The 27,689-nt window shown below is 38.9% G+C and overlaps 1 protein-coding gene and 1 pseudogene across 2 annotated transcripts; both read left to right on the forward strand.

Moving 5' to 3' along the window:
• The first annotated feature begins 551 nt into the window (after positions 1-551).
• On the forward strand, positions 552-25,183 carry LOC149767863 (L-type lectin-domain containing receptor kinase SIT1-like). Of its 2 annotated transcripts, none has more exons than XM_089929415.1 (2): positions 552-860; positions 22,853-25,183. In XM_089929415.1, exons 1-2 carry the CDS (start codon positions 638-640, stop codon positions 24,739-24,741), a joined length of 2,112 nt encoding a protein of 703 aa, XP_089785541.1. In that variant the 5' UTR covers positions 552-637; the 3' UTR covers positions 24,742-25,183. The 2 variants fall into 2 exon arrangements, 1 of the variants encoding a protein (XP_089785541.1); XR_016399737.1 differs by lacking the exon at positions 22,853-25,183 and adding an exon at positions 1,117-1,328 and having other exon boundaries at positions 720-860.
• Positions 899-21,894, forward strand: LOC149767864 (L-type lectin-domain containing receptor kinase SIT2 pseudogene; annotated as a pseudogene).
• Positions 25,184-27,689: the final 2,506 nt, after the last annotated feature.

Genomic DNA, 27,689 nt, shown 5'->3' on the forward strand with positions numbered 1-27,689 from the left:
TTCAAAGCACGCATAGGCTATGATTGTTCCCCTGCGAAAAGGGAAGCTATATTATCTTAAAATCAACGACCCACTTCTAGCGATGAAAGAACAGTGGGTCCGACGTCACTTAAGGATGACTAAATCAAGAACAATGCTACGCTGCACCAATGCTCCATTTTGCGTCCAACATGGCAGGAGGGAATTGGTGCAAGTTACGATGCTTGGTTATTATATCAGCACCATCTCAGACGAGGAATGAAATGGTGAATGTGGCGTTGCTTCATAGCTTGTTTCATCATGGATGTGGCCAACTATACATTGCAAGCAAAGTCTTCTAAGTCATCTTTCAACCTCCCAAAAAAAATAGTCAACACATGGGCCTTCACTACTTTCCTTCCTCGCCCAACTTTCCAAGCGCCAACTATATATATTGCAAGCAAAGACTTCTAGTCATTGACGTATCAAAAAAAAATAAAAGCTTTTAGTCATGGCATGGGCCCATGACTACTTCTTGTTTCTCTCCCAATTTTCCAAGCATTTATGGGACATGAAGTGGATAGGCTTGGGAAATCAATGGCACTTCTATGTTATTAACATCAAAACCAGAGAAGGAATCTCTTATACTGTAGAAGGCCTGTAAAGTTAGACCCAAGCCATGTTTCCAAAGAACATGTTCTTCTTTCTCATCCTCACACTCGCTACAGCATCAGCAGAAGATGAAGATTTTACTTACAATGGATTCGGTGCTGCCAAACTGCGGCTAGATGGCATCGCAGAGATCACACCCAATGGCCTCCTAATGCTCACTGACACTAGACAGCCAGCCAAGGGCCACGCCTTTCTCCCAACTCCCATCCGTTTTAAGAATTCGACAACTGGTAAAGCCCTCTCCTTCTCAACTTCTTTCATCTTTGCAATGATCCCCAAGTATGAAGACTTGTTTGGCCATGGAATTGCGTTCGTTCTTGCACAATCGGCAGATCTATCTTATGCCTTACCTAGTCAATTCCTGGGACTTTTCAATTCAAGCAATTCATATTCTTCAAACCAAATTGTGGCCATCGAGTTCGATTCAAACATGAACCCTGAATTTGACGATATTGACAATAATCATGTTGGAATTGATGTTAACAGTCCAAAGTCTATTAGCTCCTCGCATGCAGCTTATTACACAAACGATGACGGAGGTGGGTTCAAGAACCTGGGCCTTGTCAGTGGCAAACCAATACAGGCCTGGATAGAATACAGTCACTTGGATGGACTGCTTAATGTAACCTTGGCACCAATTGATGTAGCCAAACCAGGTGTTCCACGCTTGTCTTCAAATGTGAATCTCTCTTCTTTGATCTCAGACTCTATGTATGTTGGATTTTCTTCTTCGGTAGAACCATTCATCGCATCTCATTACATTCTGGGCTGGAGCTTTAAGTTGAATGGAAGGGCCCGAGCACTAGATCTCTCACGTCTTCCATCCCTCCCTCACACAGGGACTAAATCGAGCTTAGAGTCTAGGAAGATTGGTGTCACGCCTCGAGCCCGAGGCGCGGCAGACGCCGCACGCCAGCACAGCGGGCCGCATAGGCGTGCAAGGCATCGGAGCATATCGGAGCAAATACAGATGTTCAAAACTTATTTAAGGATTAATCACAGATACTTAAAATTGACATAAATAATTAAAGTCATTCAAAAGCAGTCTTACAAAATTTCAAATAACATATGTTGACGTAAATCAAATACTCTAATCAATCTAACTAAAGGACCAATAACTGAAGGAATCATCGGAAAATCTAACGCATTCCCCAATCCCGTGCGATCAAATCTCTGGATCTGAAAAATAGAGAAAATAAGATAATGAGCTACACTAGCCCAGTAAATAACAAAATACCCCAAAGTGAGGTCAGAGCATATCAGATCAAAATACAGAATAATGACTGGGATAAATCATAAATAACATCGTTTTACTGTTTTCAAAACTTATTATCATTTTTCTAAAAAAAACTCTGATACCAGAATTTTAGCATAATAGGCTACGGCCATGTAACCTAGTGGCATGGATTGCACAAGGTGCCAAATCCACTATATTTATCCACCGATGGCAGCCGGTGTTGCACAAAAGTGTTAAATCCACTATATTTATCCACCGATAGCAACCGGGGCCCAGAAACCATTATTCTAATCACCGGTGGCGCGGTGTCGAAACCTGTTCCTCACATATTACAAGTCGACAGGTCCAACGTATAATCCTTATTGGCGGGGCCAGAACAGAATAGAACAGAACATAGCCGTGCTGAGAATGCATATATATATAAAATAAATTTCATAAACTGTCAATTCAAATTTCACGGATTTCAGAGCAAATAACCTGATTTTCAAATAAAATTTAACATGCCTGACCCATTTTACTAGATACAAAATATATGTCAAAACTTAATCAGTTTATCAAATAATTTGGAAATCACACTTAAGGTATTAAGTTACTTACCTCTTCTCGCTTCACTCCTACTTCAGGTAGGTGGATTAGGTTCACCTATTTAAATTTAATTAATTTCTTTGTTAATTTCAGAGCTAAGCAAAAATCAAAAATAATACTATTGGATTTTGAGTTCGGGTTTCGGGTTTCGTGTTCCAGATTTCGGGTTCCGCGTTCGGATCTAAACTGGGCCCAAGTTGGGCCCACAAGGGTACTACCCAACTAGGCCCAACCGGACTGGACTGGGCCCAAGTTGGGCCTGCAATGGAATAAGGCCCATCGGCCCATCATTCTACTCACGGCCCACAGTGTCCTTCTTCTTCACCGAGCTCCCCATGAACAGGGGAGATGGGAGAACGAGAGAGGAAGAAGAAGGGATCGGCTGGGGGGAGGTCAGCCAAGGCGGCCGAGGGCTGTTGCCCGGCCAACGGCCGGCCGACTGCAGTGGCGGCCGGGGGCTTCTGCGGCGACGGGCGTCGAGCGAAAACCGAGTGATCTCGGTTTGGGGCCAAAGCAAAGGAAAGGAAATCAAGCATGTTCCAGCTAGATGGAAGAGCAAAAAGGGAAGAGGTACCGGCGGTCGACGGAGGCGGCGGATCCCGGCCGCAAGTAGCTCGATCCGGTAGCTAGCCACGGCGACGGCGATAGGGTTTCCAACGGCCAAACTAGATCGAAAAACAGGAGACTAAGAGAATCAAAGGAGCTAGGCTCCTAGGGTGGCTGAACTTGATTAAAGTGGTGCATGCGATCACCAGAGAAGAAGGGAGAAGAGGGAGGAGAGGGTCGGTGGTGGAGCAATCACAGAGGAAGAAGAATGGGGGGTTTTTAATAGGCCCCCAATTCGAACGGTTGAACGCCATGATTCTCGCGGCGGCCATGATCAGTGGCCGCTCGTGCGGACGCGGAGCGGCCACAAAACGATTGCGGGGCTGCTGAGGATTGTCCGCGGTGCCTCCGCTCCCATCGCCCCCGGAGAAGGCGGAGGGGGATCACGTTTGCGATCCCCTGCTCTGCCCCTTCCAAAAGGGGCGTTGGGCTGAAGTTGGCTGGGGCTGCCCACTTTAGCCCAGTATCTCACATTCTCTCCTCTTAAGAAAATTTCGTCCTCAAAATTTGAGAGATCTAGGCCTTTCAAATTTAAAGATGCTTAGCCCATTGAGTAATATAAATCCAAGATCTCATTCTTCTTGGTCGAAATCAGTGTGATAGATAACTTTGGATCAACAATCAAAAATTTCATAAAACTCGCAAGATTAATACTAGATAAGTGACTAACTAAAATCTAAGATTGAAATTATCATCTTGATGCATGTTCACTCGAGATCAAATCAGGATCGATTCACAACAGGATTGATTAGAATTAGTTGCGTTTGGGATAGAACTTGAAATGAAATAGATCTCATATACTTATTATAGTAGTGTGCTGATCCCTCAAAGGATAATGACCAACCTTAGAGTCAAATCATTAACCTTAGAGTCAAATCATTATATGGCTAGTAATGTAATTCACAAAATGAACATGTACTGATGATCATTAGATAGCAACAATCTATCTCAAAAATGATTTGCATCAAATCACAAGAGCAAGTCTGAGAAGACAAAGTATTGATACCATGATTCAATATGCCACAAAGCTTTTAACTTAAACTTATAAATCATAAGATGGGAGCAAATAATACATAGTTTATTTAGATACTTAACAAAATAGACCGTATTTAATCAACAATCAACCAATCCTGGTCATAATATACTCAAATTTTTCTTAACATACCCAAAAATAGCAAAGTCTATCCGAGAGATAACATAATCATATCTGTCACGCCCCGAGCCCGAGGCGCGGCAGACGCCGCACGCCCGCACGGCGGGCTGCACAGGCGTGCAAGGTAGCAGATCATATCAAAACAATCACAGATGTTTAAAACTGACATAAATATTTAAGTTGTTCAAAAGCAGTCTTACAAAATTTCAAATAACATATGCTGACGTAAGTCAAATACTCTAATCAATCTAACTAAAGGATCAATAACTGAAGAAATCGTCAGAAAATCTAGCGCACTCCTCAATCCCGTGAGATCAAGCCTCTGGATCTGAAAAGTGGAGAAAACAGAATAATGAGCTACACTAGCCCAGTAAGCAACAAAATACCCCAAAGTGGGGTCAAAGCATATCAGATCAAAATACAAAATAATGACTGAAAATAAATCACAAATAATATTATTTTTCTCTTTTCAAAACTTATTATCATTTTTACAAAACTCTGATATCATAATTGTTGCCCAGTAGATACAACCCAAGAGGGGGGGTGAATTGGGTCTTTTAAATCTTTTAACCTACTTCTGAAAGTTTTTGATTAATTATGCTAAGTTGTATAGATGTACAGTGAAAGTTAAACTTAGCAACAGTTTGATGTATAGATTGTGACTTGATTGAATATGCTTGCAACTAAAGAATACGCGGATAATAGTTAAGCAAGCAATTTATCTAAGTGAGTAAGTGTGTAAGTTAGACAATGACAAGAAGCATTACAAACACAACAAACATATAGTGGTTCGGTGCACCCCAGCACCTACATCCACTCCCCAAGACCTCTTGGGAATTTCACTATAATCCTACAGATTACAGCCGGTTGTTTTACAAGCTCACAACCCAACTTGTTGTTTTACGAGCGCACAACGAACTCGGTCGGTTTTCCCAGGCTCACCGACTAGAACCACCCCGATTGTTTTTCCGGGATCACAATCGAACCCTTACACGTTGGTTTTACCCTCGGCTCACCAACAAACCTAACACCGTTGGTTTTTCCTTTGGCTCACCAACAAACCTTAACCCCTTGATTCAATCCCTTGATTGAATCAAGTTACAAGATATTAAAATAAAGGTTTAAAACAAATCAAAGCTTCTTAAATAAGCAAATATAACAATATAAACAAATAGAGTAAAGAGAAGCCTTCAAACGAGTTTTGAAAATGAAGGAGCTCGGCTTCTTCTTTACTTGACCCTCTTCTGATTTTGCACGAAGTAGAGGATCTCCAAGGCAGCACACGGATGGAGAGGAAGCTTTGGGATTCACTTGGATGCTCTTCTTCTCTCTATTTTACTTTGAATGGCCCTTTTGTGCTTATGGGAGATTTCCTTTGTAATCTCTTTGAGATCTCTTTCCTAGAGGAAGCTTTGAGTCTCTCCCACTTCCATGAGTTCTCCCCTAGCTCTCTTCTTGTTTTTATAGCTTTAGATGGCGTGGAAACAAGAATATAGCCGTTAGAGACAAGAAAAAGAGCCGTTGGACACAGTCTGCATTTCCTGACAATGTTACCGTTGGGATCGGAGTCGACTCGCGCGATCAGGAGTCGGCTCGCCTGTTGCAGGAGTCGGCTCGTGTTTTACCGGAGATGACTCGGCCACTGTTCCAAATTTGAATTAATGTGCTTGCCTCGACTGGGAGTCGACTCGTCTTAACCTGGAGTCGACTCGCCAACTTCTGGAGCTGACTTGGCAATTTCGGAGTCGGCTCATCCACTGAAGTCCGTGGATCCAATTTTGAATTTTGTCCTCTCGAGTCGACTCGACTGTCCTGGGAGTCGACTCGAATCTCAGAGCCCGAACTCCCGATCCTTTGTCTTTTGGCTCGTCCAGTCTTGGAGTCGACTCGAACTTCCTTGGAGTCGACTCGGCTCTCAGTTTGCGAAACACAGCCTTCTGCCATCTTGGTGTAGCGCTGCCTTGGAGTCGACTCGAGCTGTCTGGGAGTCGACTCGAATCTCAGAGGCAGTAACTTGGTTTTCTGTCTGTTGATGGTCGCGGAGTCTCAGAGTCGACTCGTGCAATGCGGGACTCGACTCGAATCTCAGAGTCCCAAAAATGCTCTCTGACTTTTTTCCTTGTGTTCCGCTGAGAGTCGACTCTTGCTTTTTCTGGAGTCGACCTGCCATCCATCGGAGTCGACTCGCGTTCCACTGGAGTCGACTCGAATCTCAGACCCGAAAACTGCTCTCTGACTTTTCTGCCTGTGACTCCTAGGAGTCGACTCATACTTCTCCGGAGTCGACTCGAATTCCACTGGAGTCGACTCGAAGACTGTCCTTTTGAATTTTTCCTTTGATTTTACTCCTCCAATTTGAATCCTTTGAACTTTAAACTTGAGCCAATAAATTGTAGCTTTCTTCCAACTTGAGAGCTTTGGAGGCCTTCTTGTGTTCTTCCAACTTGCTATGTTCCTTGCAAAATAAATATCTTTCTCCTTGCAACATAAACATTAGTATCTATACTTCAAGGTTTTGTGATCATCAAAATCAATCTATGAATCAATCTTTGGGTCATCAATCTCCCCCTTTTTGATGATGACAAAAGTTGGAGTATATGCAATATAAAAGATATTGATTTCTAGAAGTAATACATAGCTAAGTTGCATGAAGTGGAAAACATATATATTTAAAAACATACTTCATGATAATGCTTTAGATTTAATCAGCTTAACACAATCAACATATTTAAATTTTAAGCTGATTTGTATTTAATTCAAAGTAATAAAGCATATTTAAATTTTAAGCTGATTTGTATTCAATTCAAAGTAATAAAGCATTCTGAGTATATAGCATATACTTAGATATTTCTCCCCCTTTTTGACAACATCAAAAAGATAGTGAAACATTAAGTACAAAGATCAGAGCAGAACACATCGAGTGTGAATTCAAGAGATTTTCTAATTTGATACCACAGATAGTTTTCTAATCAAGTGTAGGTGGAATCTTCCTTAGGTTAATTCAAGAAGTACCACAAATGATATTCAAGGAAAAATATGAGTGGAAATCTAACCTCTCTTCACTAAGTATGAAAGCTTGTTCATTTAAGACCTTTTGCCCAATCTATTAAGTATTTTATCAACATGAGAGCAATTTAATTAATTTTCAGAGTAAAAGATCAAAACTTATATATTTGGAAAAACATATCATCATGTTGGATCATTAATTCTTAATGACTTCAAAGTTCTTATATGATAATAAGAGCATTGGGGCACAAATACCAAAATATGAGTTTATGTAATTTTTGATACATCTTTGAGCTCTTTTAAAGACTTTCTTTTATTCCTTTAGAAAATAAGCATAATTTGATACATAAAATAATGAATTGGCACACAATTTAAGTTTTAAAGATCAAGTCAATTAGGACTCATTAGTGAATATCAAAATAGATTTTCTAAAAGATACTCAAGAAAATTTTACACGTTATTCTCCCCCTTTTTCATTAAGTTAGAGGCTCTTTAAGCTCAACTTGCAATTTGGTTCATGATTTATGCATAAGATATACTAACCAAATAACAGGCCTCAAGGTGTATCATAAAGATTTTCAGATTAAATTTCAGATGATACATATTGGAGAGTATTAGGATCATTTTTCATTTTGTATTCTTCCTCTCTCCTTTAGTTATAGATATATGCGATTAAGTTCCGTGAGACCTCTCCTTCTGAAATTTTCTTTCTCCCCCTCTATTGATCATTCCATTTAAGAGTTTAGAATTTGAAGATAATGTTCAATAAAATTGTCAATCTCAAAAATATATTTTCTATAAGTTTCAGCTCATTTTCATAAGACTCAAGATTTGAGATAAGACAGCCTTTATAGAACTCATCTCAAGGTAATTAAAGCATGTCTTGCAATATAAGGAGGTTCATCAAAATCAATCCATAAAATTCAAGGTATGCATCAAATTAAAGTTTCTTTAGGATAAGATACTGAATATCTAAAGCTCCCCCTCAAAAGATGCATTCTTCTTTAATCATTCTTTTCTTTGGTTGAATTTCAGAATTTAATAATAAACGTGAATAAAACTGAAATTCTATGTTATCGAGAATGTAGAGTGATCTAGAATTATTCAAAATTTATAGTATTCACTCTATATATATATATTCTGATGATAGTTTCTAAGAATGTAGGAGAGAAAAACATATAGATGATCATTGAGGTATGTGTATTTATAGAACTCAATTTCTTAATCACAGTTTTTCAGCAATGTATACATGAAGCTCAATAAATTTTTTAAATATTAAAATAAAGTCATATATTTAAAAATATTTACTTGCAATCAAGATCATCGTAAGACACATCATTTGAATCAAAATTAGTATACTTTGAAGGTAAGAAATGATATGTTTCGGATGCGTATCGGAGCAATCAAAATAAATTCTGTTTTTCTTACATTAACATTTTATTTAGTAATCATATGGAGTTTAAACTTTTATACAAAATCGGATTCTGAATTACATAGGATTTTCAATAGAAGCTTTCTAAGTCATAATATGAGATATGTATCTTTCACAATGTAGCTCATCTTAAATTGTTACGATTGAAAAATACATATTTCAATAACATTAAAGCACTTTCAGAATCTTTGTGTTTAATTTTGAGTTTCGATACAAAATAAAGGATATTTTAACAAGTATTAGGACATTATGTATCAAAGTTAGGCAAGTAGAAAGATAGATCAATATCAATTTATTTTCTCTAAATAGAGATGTTCTTCTCTTCTCCTTTCTACAATTTTATTTAGCTTTCAGATTTTAACAATGATTGTGAATGACAAATCTGAAATTTCTTTTCAATAAAACTAAACAAAAGATGTTATGTAGCAATTCAAACATTCAATCAAATTGTCCAAGTATGAAACATTACAAAATATTGAGAATCCATAAATCAAGACATCATACCATATGCAAAATATACCATGTGTTAAGTCATGCATTAAAATACTAAGAACAAGAATGTCAAGGATCAAAATCAATTCTTTTCAAATAAACTCCCCCTATTTAAATATAATCTTGCAATGATTTCATCCTTAAAGTGTGTTTTCAAGTGATCAAAAATTTGACTTGATTCTTCTTATATACTTTCATTAACTTTGTCTTTCATCTTTACTTTCTTATGCTCTATACTCTATTTGCTCCCTATCCGGTGGAGTTGGGAAGGGGCACGAGGTACTACCACTAGCCTCCCTCTTGTGCCGTCCCTAATATGCCCTACACCGAATAGTTGGGTCAAATAGTGCCGGGTACTACCACTAGCCTCCCCATTGGCACCATCCCTCTGATGAGCAATATAGAAAGGTTAAAATGTTTTCTTCAAATTCTCCCTGTTTAAGTGTAATTAATTATGGATTTTATCCCTTCCAAATGTGCCGAATATATTATGCTTGTTTTGCTTTTCCTTAAGATTGAAGTATTTGCCTTTTACTTAGATCTTTACTTCTCTTGAATAATGTTCATTTTCTTTTCTTTATCTCTCTTTCATTTTGTTATTCTTCAAGTAATTTACATGAAAGAGCAGAATAAAGAAATAATCAAATGTATCATATAGAGGTATATCATGCAAACAACATTTTCATTATGCCCAAGAATTCGTAGCTTCTCACAAGTCATTCTAAATCAAAGTTTTAATCATATACTTGTGTATTTTATGGTTATGATATAGCCATAGAAATATTTTAGTTTGAGCAAATCATGAAACAATTTCCAAAAGCATAAGTCAATTAATACATATATGGACATGATATCAAAAGATTAACAATTAATCATGTCATAATAAGATTTAAAGTTATTGACTTTGCTCAGCTAATTTATGAGAGAGATATCTAGAATTACTTATTCATTATATATTCTTCAAGCCAAACTAGATTTCTTATGTGTGAACTTTTGGCTGAAGAAGATCCTCTCTCTTGTTTGCATGTGAATGTTTAGTGTATCTTACATGAAGATATCCTTCAAGTTGAAATTTCTCATTTTTCTTTCTTGAAGGAAGGTCATTAGTTTCTTTAAGATACAAAGCATTCATCCAACATATATATTTTTTTTAACTAGATGACTCAATATAAGATATGACAATAGTTGCATGTTGAGTCACTTTACTCAAGAGATTGCCTAAATATAAGCAAGCACATATCATTTGAACTAAAGAGATAGATTCATTAACCAAGATAGTTTAAGTCAATTTAGTTTAGATTCTATTTGCTTAAGATAATTATCAGTAAGATATGTTAACTAAGTTTTAATCAATTTATCTTAACCGTTTGTTTCTATCAAAATTCAGATTATGATTTATTGGTTATTAATAAAATATGATTCATTAAAATTAGATTGAAGTCTTGCACACGGTCACATAATGAGCGTACAATCTGGTCTACTAGCTGTATGATAAAATAATTATTCTATCATGCTTCAATACAGCTTTAACACAATAGATCTACTTTTCTCATCTTTTTCGAATTCTACAAGATGGGGTCATAGATATACCTTCTTCATGCCATTCTTCTATAAGAGTTTTCTTGTGGACTAACGTTGGTCAATGAAGATTCCCTTTCCTGTTTGTCTTAATTTGGAGTTTGAGAGAAGATGTTAATTCATTCATCATATTTCAAACTCACTTTGCCATATAACTCTTCATTAGTAGAACCAAAAATGATGTCATCAATGCATACTTTGAGCAAATAAGATATCACAAATTCATCTTTTTGATGCATAGATTTATCACTATTACTTTCTATCAAAAAGGTTGCTTAAGCTTTTATATATCACGCTTTTGATGCTTGTTCCAAATCACATATTGCTTTATCATATATGTAATGTGTATTTTTAAATATGGTGGTTATTTTTCATAGATCTCCTTTTTAATGAAGTAACCACATAGGAGTGAATTCTACACATTCATTTGACAGAATATAAAGCTCATGAAGCAAGCACATAATAATGATGATCTTTACTTCTAATCATGCAAGAATCTTTATCAAGATCTATTTCATCTTTTCTTGATTTAATCTTTTAGTAGTCATCAATTTTTCTTCATTAAGTGCATTTCTGAAAAGACTCAATTTTGTTATACTTATTAACAAGTTTTCAGATTGTTATATGTAAAAGATTAACCATATACATATATAATTTGATTTTAGTATTTTGATAACAAATCATTAGCCTCATAAAGAATAAAATGACTTGATATTTTTGCAACTAAAATCTTTTCATTGAATATTCTATATGCATTGCTTGATGAATGATATCCAAGAATAGACATATCTCTATCAGATTTGGCATTATTTTCATAAGAGCATATCAAGCATAACATGTACGACTGAAAAATATGAAAGATATGCAATGGTTCATTTTCCATTTTTCAGAAGATCAAAATTTTCATAAAAAATAGATCTAATAGAAATCATATGTATGACAAGCAGTGATGATAGTTTTTTTAAAAATTATTTAAGTAGATGACTAACATACATAATTGTCTTTTTCATTTCTTCAAGAATTCTATTAACCCTATTTTACTTATGATGTCCTTGGAGCTGAAATAATTGAATTTAATATTATTTTTTGTATAACCTTAATCAGGATTTTAGTTTTCAACACTGTGCCATGATCTTCACAGTTTGGAAACCTTTTTCATTTGAAGCGCTTTTACAAGATTTAGTAAATACAGAAAAATACTTTAGTTTTATTTTCCAAGAACAAATCCAATGTAAGCTTTTGAAAACTTAGAGATGGAAACAACATCTTTAGATTTAGAAGTGATTTTTGTTTGTTTCCTTAGTTAGCATGCATAGCAAAACTTTGACCTTTAAGTAGATAATCTAAGTAAGCCTATGGCAAGGTCTTTTGAGATTAAGTACATACTAGCATGAGTTGATTCTATGTGCCAAGGATGGTTTCTTTAATCTTGGTATTCATAGTGCATATATTCAAAAGCATACCAAGTACACATTATCATATCTATGATCAATAAACAATAATGCCATGGATAAAAACTCTCAATCAAGCATATAGAGAATTCATAGAATTAATCTTAATAATGATTAATCATTTAGCAACTTTATCCAATAGTGAGTAAAGTATCCTATAAAATGAAGTGATTTGATTATATTTTCAAAAGTATTTTCTATATCACAAAATTGATCAACACATGCAATTCATACTTTAATCAACTAATAAAACAATTTCAGTATGAGAGGATGCAAGAATTACTAATTTCATTATTTCTTCCATTTTAGTCACTTTTCTTAAGTATATTTTAAGTTTCACTCTTTAATATATGTCTAGAGCACCCAATGTCCAATTTAACATCTTTTGTTGGAGCCTTGAGTGCTAGACACACCTGCAGAAAATATTTAGATTTTCAACTTAGGAACCCAAGCTCTTTTGGGTCCTTGCAGGTTAGCTATTATTGTTCCTTTTGGAACCCATATTTTCTTAATAGCTATTTTGTCCATAGGCTTGCAGATTTTAGGACTACAAGAAGTGTAATTCTGCATCTTCTTATTAAATTTAACGAACATGGATTTAACATGAGTGGTAGATAACCCTTCAGTTTTCTGTTTTTGCCTTTTAGGTTTATCAAATTTGCAATGTACAGATTTAGGAACAGAAGTGATTTTGCATAATCTTTGTTCCTGTTTATCAGCATTATAAGAATCTATTTTAAAATGATTAGAAACTGTTTTAACAAACATATTATTGAAAGATTTTTGGGTGTACCAAGGTTGACATCCCAATCCAATATTATCAAATTCAGCTCTTTGATTATTTATCATTAGATTCAACTTTTCAGAGCTCAAAGTAAATCTTTCAACAACAGGTTTTAATTTGTCAACTTCTTTAGTTAATCTTTTGTTATCTTCTGAAAGCAATTCATTATTTTTCTTAAGTTTATCATGGCTTTCAGTGAGAAGTTGGTTTTTCTGATTTAGTTCTTTATTTTCCTTAATTAAGATTTCAGTTTCATTTACTAGGATTTTCTTTTCATTCTTCAGGTTCTTGTTTTTACAAATGAGTTTCTTATGTTCTTGATACAAATCAGAAAAGGCATCATGGAGTTCATCAAATGTAAAATTGCTTTCAGTTTCAGCATGTACCTCTTGTGCCACCAAGCACGGATTTTCAATATGATACTGCTCTCCTTCTACACATGATGTTTCAGATTTGTTAGTGCATTCATATTTGTCTTCAAGCATATTCCATATTTCTTTAGCAGTCATGCAAGAAGATATGCAATTAAACTCATTCCTATCTAGTGCACAATATAGTAGGTTCATGGCTTTTGAATTTTGTTGAGCCATTTTCTCATTATGACTAGTGTTTGTGTGTGTTCCATTGACTATAATGCTCCATAAACTATAATCAACTGATTGTATAAAAATGCGCATGCGTATTTTCCAATGTGTATAGTTTATGCCATTAAATAGTGGAGGTGTATCAATTGATTGTCCTTCTCCTAGAAAACTATCTATTTGAGTTGTCATGATCTTTGGCTCTAGTCGGTTAAGACTACAAATAATATTTGAGCACCTGCTCTGATACCACTTGTTGCCCAGTAGATACAACCCAAGAGGGGGGGTGAATTGGGTCTTTTAAATCTTTTAACCTACTTCTGAAAGTTTTTGATTAATTATGCTAAGTTGTATAGATGTACAGTGAAAGTTAAACTTAGCAACAGTTTGATGTATAGATTGTGACTTGATTGAATATGCTTGCAACTAAAGAATTCGCGGATAATAGTTAAGCAAGCAATTTATCTAAGTGAGTAAGTGTGTAAGTTAGACAATGACAAGAAGCATTACAAACACAACAAACATATAGTGGTTCGGTGCACCCCAGCACCTACATCCACTCCCCAAGACCTCTTAGGAATTTCACTATAATCCTACAGATTACAGCCGGTTGTTTTACAAGCTCATAACCCAACTTATTGTTTTACGAGCGCACAACGAACTCGGTCGGTTTTCCCAGGCTCACCGACTAGAACCACCCCGATTGTTTTCCCGGGATCACAATCGAACCCTTACACGTTGGTTTTACCCTCGGCTCACCAACAAACCTAACACCGTTGGTTTTTCCTTTGGCTCACCAACAAACCTTAACCCCTTGATTCAATCCCTTGATTGAATCAAGTTACAAGATATTAAAATAAAGGTTTAAAACAAATCAAAGCTTCTTAAATAAGCAAATATAACAATATAAACAAATAGAGTAAAGAGAAGCCTTCAAACGAGTTTTGAAGATGAAGGAGCTCGGCTTCTTCTTTACTTGACCCTCTTCTGATTTTGCACGAAGTAGAGGATCTCCAAGGCAGCACACGGATGGAGAGGAAGCTTTGGGATTCACTTGGATGCTCTTCTTCTCTCTATTTTACTTTGAATGGCCCTTTTGTGCTTATGGGAGATTTCCTTTGTAATCTCTTTGAGATCTCTTTCCTAGATGATCTCTCCCACTTCCATGAGTTCTCCCCTAGCTCTCTTCTTGTTTTTATAGCTTTAGATGGCGTGGAAACAAGAATATAGCCGTTAGAGACAAGAAAAAGAGCCATTGGACACAGTCTGCATTTCCTAACAATGTTACCGTTGGGATCGGAGTCGACTCGCGCGATCAGGAGTCGGCTCGCCTGTTGCAGGAGTCGGCTCGTGTTTTACCGGAGACGACTCGGCCACTGTTCCAAATTTGAATTAATGTGCTTGCCTCGACTGGGAGTCGACTCGTCTTAACCTGGAGTCGACTCGCCAACTTCTGGAGCTGACTTGGCAATTTCGGAGTCGGCTCATCCACTGAAGTCCGTGGATCCAATTTTGAATTTTGTCCACTCGAGTCGACTCGACTGTCCTGGGAGTCGACTCGAATCTCAGAGCCCGAACTCCCGATCCTTTGTCTTTTGGCTCGTCCAGTCTTGGAGTCGACTCGAACTTCCTTGGAGTCGACTCGGCTCTCAGTTTGCGAAACACAGCCTTCTGCCATCTTGGTGTAGCGCTGCCTTGGAGTCGACTCGAGCTGTCTGAGAGTCGACTCGAATCTCAGAGGCAGTAACTTGGTTTTCTGTCTGTTGATGGTCGCGGAGTCTCGGAGTCGACTCGTGCAATGCGGGACTCGACTCGAATCTCAGAGTCCCAAAAATGCTCTCTGACTTTTTTCTTGTGTTCCGCTGAGAGTCGACTCTTGCTTTTTCTGGAGTCGACCTGCCATCCATCGGAGTCGACTCGCGTTCCACTGGAGTCGACTCGAATCTCAGACCCGAAAACTGCTCTCTGACTTCTCTGCCTGTGACTCCTAGGAGTCGACTCATACTTCTCCGGAGTCGACTCATACTTCTCCGGAGTCGACTCGAATTCCACTGGAGTCGACTCGAAGACTGTCCTTTTGAATTTTTCCTTTGATTTTACTCCTCCAATTTGAATCCTTTGAACTTTAAACTTGGGCCAATAAATTGTAGCTTTCTTCCAACTTGAGAGCTTTGGAGGCCTTCTTGTGTTCTTCCAACTTGCTATGTTCCTTGCAAAATAAATATCTTTCTCCTTGCAACATAAACATTAGTATCTATACTTCAAGGTTTTGTGATCATCAAAATCAATCTATGAATCAATCTTTGGGTCATCAATAATCTCAACATAATAGGCTACAGCCACGTACCCCAGTGGCATGGGTTGCACAAAGTGCCAAATCCACTATATTTACCCACCGATGGCAGCCGGTGTCCAGAAACCGATTCCTCACAGACTACAAGTCGACAGGTCCAACATATAATCCCCATTGGCGGGGCCAGAACAGAATAGAATAGATCATAGCCATGCTGAGAATGCATATATATATATAAACAGATTTCATAAATTGCCCAATCATAATTTATGAATTTCAGAGCATAATTTTCAAATAAAATTTAACATGCCAGATCCATTTTACCAAATACAAAATATATTTCGAAATTTAATCCACTAATAATTATCTTACCAAATAATTTAGAAAAATGCACTTTGAAGCATTAAGTTACTTACCTCTTCTCGCTTAATCCCTACTTCAGATAGGAGGATCAGGTTCACCTGTTTAAATTTAATTAATTTCTTGTTAATTTCAGAACTAAGCAAAATACAAAAATAATACTATTGGACACAGCCCAACAGGGCCCAGAGTTGGCCCATAATGGGCATGGCCCGATAGGGCCCATATCGGACATGACCCAATAGGCCTGCATAGACCCGACCCAATAGGGCCCCCAAGGTTGGCCTCTAAAAGGATCATTTATGCAATAAAATTCATTGCAGGGACTAATACTTAATTACAGGGTACTGTTCTATAATAAAACTTGAGTGAAGGGACTAAATAAATATATTTGAGGATCTTTATGTAATAAATCTTTCTTTAGGGATCAAACATAAATTACAGAAGACCCTTTTGTAAAATAATATACTGCCAAGGGCTTAACTGCAAAATTTCATTTATTGGCCAAATGGGTTCGGATTTCGGGTTCGGGTTTGGGTTCCAGGCTTGGATCTGAACTGGGCCCAAGTTTGCCGATAAGGGTACTGCCCAACTGGGCCCAAGTTGGGCCTGCAGTGGACATGGCCCAACGGCCCATCATAGTGCTCACGGCCCACAGTGGGCCTCCTTCCTCAACAAGCTCCCCATGGACAGGGGAGATGGGGTGGCCGACCTAGGTGGCCAGGGGCCATCGCTCGGTCGACGGTCAGCCATTGCAGTGGCGGCCGGCGGCCGCTGCGGCTCCCGGCGTGAAGACAACCAAGCATGGTCTCGGTTTGGGGCCAAAACAAAGGGAAGAACTCGAGGAGGTTTAGCAACGGAATAAAGAGAAAAAGAAGGGGCTTATCGGCGGTCGACGGAGGCGGCGGATCCCGGCCACAAGTGGCTCGATCCGGCAGCTAGCAGCGGCAGCGGCGGTGGGTTTCCAACGGCCAAACTAGATCGGAAAATAGGGAAATAAGAAAATCAAAGGAGCTTGGCACCCGGGGTGGCTGAACTCGATTGAAGTGGCGCACGCGGTCACCGGAGAAGAAGGAGAAGCAGGGAAGAGAGGGGGGAGGAGAGAAGGTGCTCGGTGGAGGATCCAAGAAGGAGGAAAGGGGATTTTATAACCCCATTTCAACGGCTCTCCGCCGCGAAAATCGCAGCGGTGGGGCGAAATCAACGGCCGCTCGTGCGGCCGTGGGGTGGCCGCGGAACAACCGCAGGGCTGCCGTATAACGCCCGTGGCGCCCCGCTCTCGTTGCGCCCGAAGAAGCCGGAGGGGATCGCGTCTCCGATCCCCTGCTCTGGCCCCTTCCAAAAGGGGAATGGGGCTAAAGTCGGCTGGGGCTGCCGACTTCAGCCCCGTATCTCACAATATCATGATTGACCTGAGAATCAATAGTATTCCCTTATTAACAAAATCTTTCATTATTGAACAACATAGTCTTTCGTCATAACATGTTACCAAAACACAGTCAGTATTTTTATCCAATTTAAAATAACTCAGTCCACCATGCTTTCATTGTGCAACTCTGAGCAATATTTTTCAAAATTTCTTAATGATCCCAGATCATCAACATTATATATATATATAATATCCAAGCAAAATTTTATTCTTGCTTCCCAAGTACACTATGTCATGATTAACCCTCGAGATAGTTGCCGTAGTTGTACCATCATATAATCAAGCAATTATATTCTAGATCCAAATTTGAACTAAGCCAATTCTAGTGTCCCTTGACAATTCCATTATATAAGTTGATATTTATTCCAAGCTTCGATTAAAAGATTCTAGATTAACTTACTCACGAGCTTACTCAATCATCATGAATATTTTCTTTTAGGCTAAACTCATTTAGGCCTCTCATGATATCCCACTTGCATTTCTCATATGGTGATACAAAATTCATAATCAACTCATGGCCTTGATTTATAAATATTTAACTCACAAGAATCCAATAATCTGGTTCAAAGATTTACAAGAAATTCTACCAAGATATAAGCTCTATGATTTTACATTCAGATCAACTCCTCAAATAAGTAAAATATTTTTATTTGCAATACAGCAAACATTTTGGGATCTTGTAAATCTACTAGACTTAGAGAATCTACTAATAACACAATGATATCCATATCGATCAAAATAAAAAACACTATACTTTCCAACGAAATTTTTCATTAACAAGAAAAACCATCAAGAACTTTTCCAAATCAAAAAGGTCCTATTTTCGACCAACCCAAAAAAATTTTAATACTCTAATATTCTCAAGACGTACTAATTGACTTTCCATCAAAATACCAATCTTAATTGTAAAACAAAAAGATATAAAATTTCAAGTCCCAAGTAGAGCCAAAGAAGAACTCTTGAGTCTCATCCTTAAATATATTTTACTTATATATATCAATTTCATGTTTGATCCATCTACATATTTTAACCTCGAAGAATATCATAAAATCTCTCCTAGTTCAAACATTAGACAACTTCCAATGAATGAAACTTAACTTGCCACCAAATAATTAACTTCAAACTAGAAGTAATATCCACAATATCTGATATCAAGTTGAACTTCCAAAAAAATTACATTGCACGATAATATCCCATGATTAATATTCCTTCACTTAATTTAGTCAAAATCTAGTTAATCATAACTTGAAATACAAATTGCTCTACCAAGAAAACTCTCGAAATAGCTTATTCACACTTCGATTATGACCATAATTAGGTTGCATTTTAGCATTTCAAAATTCTAATAAAATAACATAAATTTATCAATAACAAAAGCAAATAAATACCTTCGTCTAATGGCCTAATGTCTACCCATCTCTCAAACTTGCCGATGAATTCTAAAGATCCTAAAACTTAAGCTCCATCTGACTATTTCAAACACAATCCCTAGAAATCTGAAACCTGAGCTCTGATACCACCAAATCTGTCACGCCCCGAGCTCGAGGTGCGGTAGACGCCGCACGCCCACACGGCGGGCCGCACAAATGTGCAAGGCATCGGAATATATCGGAGCAAATACAGATGTTCAAAATTTATTTAAGGATTAATCACATATGCTTAAAATTGACATAAATAATTAAAGTCATTCAAAAACAGTCTTACAAAAGTTTAAATAACATTTGCTAATGTAAGTCAAATACTCTAATCAATCTGCCAAATCCACTATATTTATCCATCAATGGCAGCCGGTATTGCACAAAAGTGTCAAATCCACTATATTTACCCACCGATGGCAGCCGGTCTCTAGAAACCACTATTCTAATCACCAGTGGCGCGGTGTCGAAACTGGTTCCTCACAGATTACAAGTCGACAGATCCAACGTATAATCTCCATTGGCGGGGCCAGAACAGAATAGAACATAACATAGCCATGCTGAGAATGCATATATATAAAAAATAAATTTCATAAACTGTCCATTCAAATTTCACGGATTTCAGAGCATATAACCTGATTTTCAAATAAAATTTAACATGCCTGACCCATTTTACTGGATACAAAACATATGTCAAAACTTAATCAGTTTATCAAATAATTTGGAAATCACACTTGAGGTATTAAGTTACTTACCTCTTCTCGCCTAACTCCTATTTCAGGTAGGCGAATCAAGTTCACCTATTTAAATTTAATTAATTTTTTTGTTAATTTCAGAGCTAAGCAAAAATCAAAAATAATACTATTGGGTTTTGGGTTCGGGTTTCGGATTTCATGTTCCAAATTTTGGATTTCGGGTTCGGATCTGAACTGGACCTAAGTTGGGCCAACAAGGGTACTACCCAACTGGGCCCAACCGGACTGGACTGGGCCCAAGTTGGGCCTGCAATGGAATAGGGCCCATCGGCCCATCATTCTACTCACGGCCCACAGTGGCCTCCTTCTTCACCGAGCTCCCCATGAACAGGGGAGATGGGAGAACGGGAGAGGAAGACGAAGGGGTCGGCTGGGGGGGGGGGGGGGGTCAGCCAAGGCGGCCGGGGGCTGTTGCCCGGCCGACGGCCGGCCGACTGCAGTGGCAGCCGGCGGCTTCTGCGGCGATGGGCGTCGAGGGAAAACCGAGTGATCTCAGTTTGGGGCCAAAGCAAAGGAAAGGAAATCAAGCATATTCCAGCTAGATGAAAGAGCAAAAAGGGAAGAGGGCTTACCGGCGGTCGACGGAGGCAGCGGATCCCGGCCGCAGGTGGCTCGATCCGGCAGTTAGCCGCGGCGACGGCGGTGGGGTTTCCAATGGCCAAACTAGATCGAAAAATAGGGGACTAAGAGAATCAAAGGAGCTAGGCTCCCGGGGTGGCGGAACTTGATTGGAGTGGTGCATGCGGTCACCGGAGAAGAAGAGAGAAGAGGGAGGAGAGGGTCGGTGGTGGAGCAATCACAGAGGAAGAAGAATGGGGGGTTTTTAATAGGCCCCCAATTCGAACGGTGGACCGCCATGATTCTCGCGGCGGCCGTGATCAGCGGCCGCTCGTGCGGATGCGGAGCGGCCACAAAATGGCCGCGGGGCTGCCGCGGATTGTCCGCGGCGCCTCCTCTCCGGTCGCGCTCGGAGAAGGTGGAGGGGGATCGCAAACGCGATCCCCTTCTCTGCCCCTTCCAAAAGGGGCGTTGGGCTGAAGTCGGCAGCCCCAGCCGACTTCAGCCCAGTATCTCACAATTGGGTTGCTGATAATCTTGGCAATACTTTTTTTGTTAATAATAACAATTGGCATAATCCTTCTTGTGAATAGTAGGATTAAATTCAGAGAGGTGTTTGAAGATTGGGAGTTAGAATATGGACCGCAGAGGTTCTGCTACAAGGACCTATTCTTGGCCACCAAGGGCTTCAGAGACCAGCATCTCTTGGGAGCTGGAGGTTTTGGTAAGGTCTACAGTGGTGTGCTGCCAAACACGGGCATCCAAGTTGCAGTCAAGCAGGTCTCGCACGAATCAAGACAGGTATGAGAGAGTTCATAGCAGAGATTGTTAGCATCGGCCGCTTGCGTCACCGGAACTTGGTACAGCTCCTTGGTTATTGCAGGAGAAAAAGGGAGCTCTTGTTGGTCTATAAATTCATGCCCAATTCTAGTTTGAACAAGTACCTAATTAACCAACCTAAGTCGATGCTCAGTTGGGGACAAAGATTCTAAATAATCAAAGGTGTAGCTTCCGCGCTTTATTATTTGCACGAAGGATGGGAGAAGGTGGTTGTTCACAGAGATATCAAGGCCAGCAACATCCTGCTAGATGATCAGATGAATGGAAGACTAGGTGATTTTGGCCTGGCAAGACTATATGATCAATAGAGATAAGAGCATCAGAACAAGAGATGGTGTTGGTAGATAAAGTTCTGGAGTGTTGGAAGGTAGGGACTATTTTGGAGGCAAGGGATCCTAACTTGGGGAATGAATATATTGCCGAAGAGATGGAGATGTTGCTAAAGCTTGGCCTCCTTTGCTCACACCCCAAATCCAGTTCTAGGCCTCCTATGCGGCTGGTGATCCTAATACTGGAACGCGGGGCTCCCCTTCCAGAGATATCTGAAGATGGTTGGAATGGCGAAATTTCAGCTGTGGGAGAGGAAGGTTTTGTTGATATTGGCATGTTAGATAGTTCACTGTTAACCATGTCTCCCTTCTCAGCTATGGAATCTGTTCCCTTTGACAGGCCGTTGATAGTCGTAAATGTTTGTAAAAGTAATGTTTAAAGTATACCTAGCATCATGTAATGCATGGTATAAATGATTTTTGTTATCATGTAATACATGGTATAAGTGTTTTTTATTGCAGTGTGGTTGTTGCTACAATTCAAAACTAAAACCGTAGCAACTAAATGCAATGCAGTTTGCTGAAAAAAAGAAATCCAGTAGATAAAGAAAAACTGGAATATTAAGTGCAGTATAGAAAAGCTTGCCTAGCAGAGGTCAACCTTAAGGTCCTCTGCACTTGCAGCTAGATGTATGAGATAATTCAAATATACATACTTATTTAGATTTCACTTGCTTCCTCTAATGCTTGCCCATACTCTTTCATTTAAATGAACGTGAAGTGGACACTTTAGGATAGATACGGGAAAATTGGAAGACGAGCAGCTCGAACTTATGGTTTAACCGGATTAGTTTCACTGTCTGAGACCCCTTTATTCCTGGTGAAAGATATGAGATTCTTCTTTTTATTTTTATCTTAAAAACAATGACCCATGTCTCGAGATGCAAGAAGGATGGGTACGGTGTCATTAAGGATGACTAAATAATTAGCATGTTTATTGCAAGCAAAGACTTTTAGTCACTACTTTCTGTCCTCTTCTATCTTTCCAAAGCCTTCTAACAATTGCATGGGCCCTTCATTACTCTCTGTCCCCTCCTAACTTTCCTAAGTGCTGACCAACCTGCAAGCAAAAACTTCAAAGTCATCCCATGTGCCCTTCACAAGGACTTGCGTAGCCCATAAGCAAGCAAATCTTGTCCACTGATGCAGCAATTTGGACTATTTCTCAACATTGAATTGGATGTGGGTGGATGAACTACACTTCAATGACATGTAGGTCAATAGCTACACATCATAATGTGTGGCAAATAACCACTGAATTGCTCAAAAAGAAAATCCCCATGTTTCTCCAAATGGAGCGAAAACTATCTTTACTTTTGGTCACATGTCTGCTTACAGGAATCGCAGCAACCAAATATGATGCATTCACATACAATGGATTCCAAAGGAGTGACTTGTACCTTGATGGCGCAGCAGAGATCACACCCAATGGCCTTCTGAGATTAACCAACACTACAAGCCACCAGCAAGGACATGCATTCCACAAAGTGCCACTGCTTTTGAAGAACACCTCAGATGGTACTGTTTACACTTTCTCTACTTGCTTTGTTTTTGCAATGCTCCCCGAATATCCAGATGTGGGTGGCAATGGACTTGCACTTGTGCTCTCTCCAACCAGGGGGCTCCCTGGGGCTATGCCGAACCAATATCTTGGTCTCTTCAACACTACCAATAATGACAATTCATCAGATCATGTCCTTGCTATTGAGCTAGACACCACCTTCAATAAGGAGTTTGGAGATATTGACAACAACCATCTCGGAATTGATGTCAACGGATTAAGGTCCATGAACGCCGCACCAGCATCATATTTCACTGAGAAAATTGGCAAGTTTAAGAATCTCAGCCTTACAAGCGGAAAACCAATGCAGGTATGGGTAGATTATAGCAATCCAGAGAAGAAGCTAAATGTAACAATATCCCCCATCAGTGTGCCCAAACCAAGTCATCCATTGTTGTCTTCTTCCATTAATCTATCCTCGGTAATATTAGATACCATGTATATTGGCTTCTCTTCTTCTACAGGCTCCATGCTAACATCCCATTATGTTCTGGGTTGGAGCTTTAAGATGAATGGGCAAGCGGATGCCCTCAACCTGTCCAGCCTTCCTTCGCTTCCTTTGAAAAAGCATGGAAGAAAGCCAACGTCTTTGATAATTTGGCTGTCCTTTGGAGTAGTGGTGTTCATAGCTATAACCGCCTGCGGTATTGCTTACATAATAAGAAGAAAGGCAAGATATGCTGAAGTTCTTGAAGAGTGGGAGCTAGAAAATAGAACTCATAGATTCTCATATAAAGAACTATTCAAGGCTACCAAAGGCTTTCGCGAGAAAAATCTTTTGGGAGTTGGCGGTTTTGGAAGAGTTTACAAAGGCGAGCTGCCCACCTCTAAAACTGAAATTGCAGTGAAGAGGATTTCTCATGATTCTAAGCAAGGAATGAGGGAGTTTGTTGGGGAGATTGCGAGTAACAGTCAGCTCCGTCACCGCAATTTGGTCCAGCTTCTTGGCTATAGCCGTAGGAAAGGGGAAGTCCTTTTGGTCTATGAGTTCATGCCCAATGGAAGTCTTGACAAGTTCCTCTACGACGCAAACAATCCAACGACACTTAGCTGGAGCCAGAGACTAAAAATTATCAGAGGTGTGGCCTCAGGTTTGCTCTACCTGCATGAAGGTTGGGAGCAGATTGTTCTACACAGAGATATAAAAGCAAGCAATGTCTTGCTGGACGGTGAAATGAATGGAAAGTTGGGAGACTTTGGACTATCAAGATTGTATGATCATGGTAGCGATCCCCAAATCACTAATGTGGTGGGAACTTTCGGTTATATAGCGCCAGAGCTCACTAAAACAGGCAGGGCAACTACGAGCACTGATGTCTTCGCCTTCGGGGTTTTCGTACTTGAGGTTGTCTGTGGAAGGAGGCCAATAATGCAACAAGAATCACTGGACCTTCATTTGGTGGACAGGGTGTGGAGGAGTTGGAGGAATGGAGTAATTCTAGAGGTTCCAGATGCAAGACTGGGAGGTGATTACCATCTGGTGGAATTGGAAATGATCTTAAAGATGGGATTGCTTTGTTCACATCCTGTGCCTGCAGCAAGACCAACCATGCGCCAAGTGATGCAGTTCTTGGATGGTAATCTTTCGCTGCCGCAAATGCCCAAGGATGGGAGGGGCATCACTATTTCATCACCAGAGCATGCTGAAGAATTAGAAGAATCATAATATGACAAGTTTCACTTGTACAACTGATACAGGACAGGTTTCTTCCGTGGAACGGAGCCATGGAGCAGGGGCGCTGATTGTGAACGCGGCAGCCGTGAAGATCGATCCGTGGACGTGAAGATTAATCCGTGGCCGTGGAGATCAATCCATTGAGTGTTTGATTAAGAGTCCTTTTGCATTTGAATTCTGGTTTAGCCAAGTTAAGAGTCCTTCTTATGTTTTGTTCCCGAATTAAGTCAGGCTTAGCATCTTTGTTTGATTAAGTTTCTGAATTACGAGTACTTGTTGGTTTAGGATTAGGATTTAGTTTTCTGAGTCCGTTTGCTATGAGTTAGGGTGTATGCGATCCTATATGAGGAATCGCAAGGAGGGCTTGTTTTTTCCCTCTTCCTGGTTATTGTTTTTCAGCCGCCATTGTTAATGAGAAAACACGTTGAAAGCACAGCGTGAATCCCCTGTTTTTGTGCTCTGTTTCTGGTTCCAGGACAGAGTTTTGCTTGTGATTTTGCAGCGCTTACTTGGTTCTGAGTTTTCCTCGGATCCAGCAGCGTTGTGAACCCTTTTCTCCACGCTTCTCCGCATCATAAACTGTTCCATCCGCAGGCAAAGAGCCAATCCTCTTTTCAAGCGAAGCCCAAGAAAAATCATACATGGTTGGCAATTGACAATTTGACAGGGTGGTCTACTTTGATGCGTCCACACATAGTTATAGCTCAGGATAGGGATTTGGTCCGCTACGTGACTTGCAGCCTAACGTTGTTACTTTTTTTCTTTAAATTAATAAATCGGGAGAAGTACCTTACTTCGTCCAAGCTGGCGAAGGATATGGTGATGACGAGACAAAGGAGAGCAACATAGATTTGGGCAGCAGCAAAGAGGTAGGCAGAGGGACAATAAGATAGAACTGTGGAAGAATTAACCTTTTTCTCCTTTCCATTTTTATTTTAGAATGGGATGAAATGCTATGCTACCAACTTTTCTAGCTACAATCAAAGTATTGGATAAACATGGTGAATTGTGAATGATGGTGCTCGCCAAATCTGCAGCCTTAGTCCTATTGATATATACAACCTATGGAGGTTAGTATATTAATTTGTTTGTTCTTTTCTTGAGAATGAGAAGAACGTTTTTCATGTAATCAGGTGCTTCTCTTAGCTTTCTAAATTACCTTGTAGAAGGCTTCCTGGACTTTTATGTTGTTATTTTTGTATTTCTTTCCGAAGTCAAGTTTAACTTGCATTCCTGCACTAAATTATAATATTTATTGCATAATAGAACTACTTGATTACAGATCAAGACTTTTGCTTAAACATACTATCTCAGAAAATATTTTGTTTTTATTGTTTCACTTACTTTTGCTAGATACCACAAAACCATTTATAGCTTTCTTTTACATTCAGCTTTCAAGCTATGGTCAGTCTAAAGGCATGCACAATCATGGTGTCTAACAACATAGATCAATTGAAACGTCCATAGTCTTTAATCTTACATCTCAGGCACTGCAACAACAGTATAGTAGAAGAATTTTCCTACAAAAACAGTTGAAGAATTTAACTTTAAAGCTTGCATTCCATTCTAGTGATCGTTGAACAGATTTTTATTGGCTTACAATATTTTAGTGCAAAATTTACTTTGCTTTTTAGATGAGTTATGAATCTAGTAAAGAAGACAATGCATATGACATGCAACCTCAATTTGAATAAGCTTTCAGGTGAAGTTGGTTTAGTTTGTTGACAGATATCATATTTTCTAGCACAATATTCAAGCGGCAAACCTAAGTTCCTGGAGTTCAAGGGCAAGAAAGCCATCAAATTATTTATAACGAAGGGAAAACATAAAATATGGATTCTATATGTTTAATCTTGGATATTTATAGAGCTTCTGTCCAGGTTCACATGGAGTTTATAGAAAATGAGAAATTTGTAGAAATGATTGCCCTATTTATTTAATTATAGATAGGGACTCCATAAACTTGGAAAGTCGAATATCAAGTCACATGCAAAATACCCTTATCTCATCAAAGTTCAACAATGTCGGAAATTATTTGTAAAAACTTGATGCATAATTATGCCATGATTAATATTGATGGGATACCACAATTAGTTAAATGGTTTACTTTAGGGAGGTAACATTATCTCCGAGGCCTTTATTCTTACTTCTGTAGTTACTGATACACGATATGGGAAGCGGTAATTGCTGATGAGTGGTTATTCCATGGCAATCCTTGCGAGCTAATTGTTCTATACTTCTTACTTAGTATAGTTTGTTATATGGGTCATGAGTGGAAAATTAGTTTCCGTCTGGTTATACATTCTTGGAATGTTGTTGTATATTCAGCTCGTGTTGCAATTGTTACTGTTGTTTTCTTAATCTACCCTATTGGTTAAGAAAATTTCTCTAATGGTATTCCTTTAGAAATATTTAGTACTTTCAACTTTATGATTGTATTGCAGGTAGAACACAATAACCTTATGCATCTATTTCATATGTTAGATGTAGTTGGGGTTTCCAATACCTTCCCATTTAGTGCTATGCATCGTTCCTTGGGTAACCTCTAGTTTGATCAGCAAAACTGAAAATGAGTCTGCTAATGAAGGTTACAAATGCAATAAAAATTCTCTAGTTTGATAGGATCAAGATACTATAGTCCAATATTTCTTGACTGATATCACCTCTTATTTCTAGGACAAGATATGGTCGGTGGTTCAATTTTTGTTGGAATCGGCCCCAAAAGGTGGGATAGGTATAGGATAGACAAGGTGAAAATTAGCATCCCCTGGTCCCAAGAAAAAGAAGACTATAATGTTAAGATACTATACGTGTGCTCTGATCATAGTAGATGCACCATTGTCATTTTCTTAATGGAGGATAGAATGTCATGCACCAAATCCAGGACATAATCATGCTACTGAGAGTACAACTCATAATAACATTAAGCCAAGAATCAT

This window comes from Phoenix dactylifera, chromosome 3 (assembly GCF_051530095.1).
Source record: "Phoenix dactylifera cultivar Ajwa chromosome 3, Ajwa_hap1_PhDact_Kaust_v1.1, whole genome shotgun sequence".
NCBI lineage: Eukaryota > Viridiplantae > Streptophyta > Magnoliopsida > Arecales > Arecaceae > Phoenix > Phoenix dactylifera.

Bases quoted from the DNA above. Each gene is read 5' to 3' on its own strand.
- LOC149767863 (XM_089929415.1), top strand. From the start codon at position 638: ATGTTTCCAAAGAACATGTTCTTCTTTCTCATCCTCACACTCGCTACA. The intron at 861-22,852 runs GTAAAGCCCTCT...GTCTGCTTACAG, and splicing joins TTTTAAGAATTCGACAACTG to GAATCGCAGCAACCAAATAT.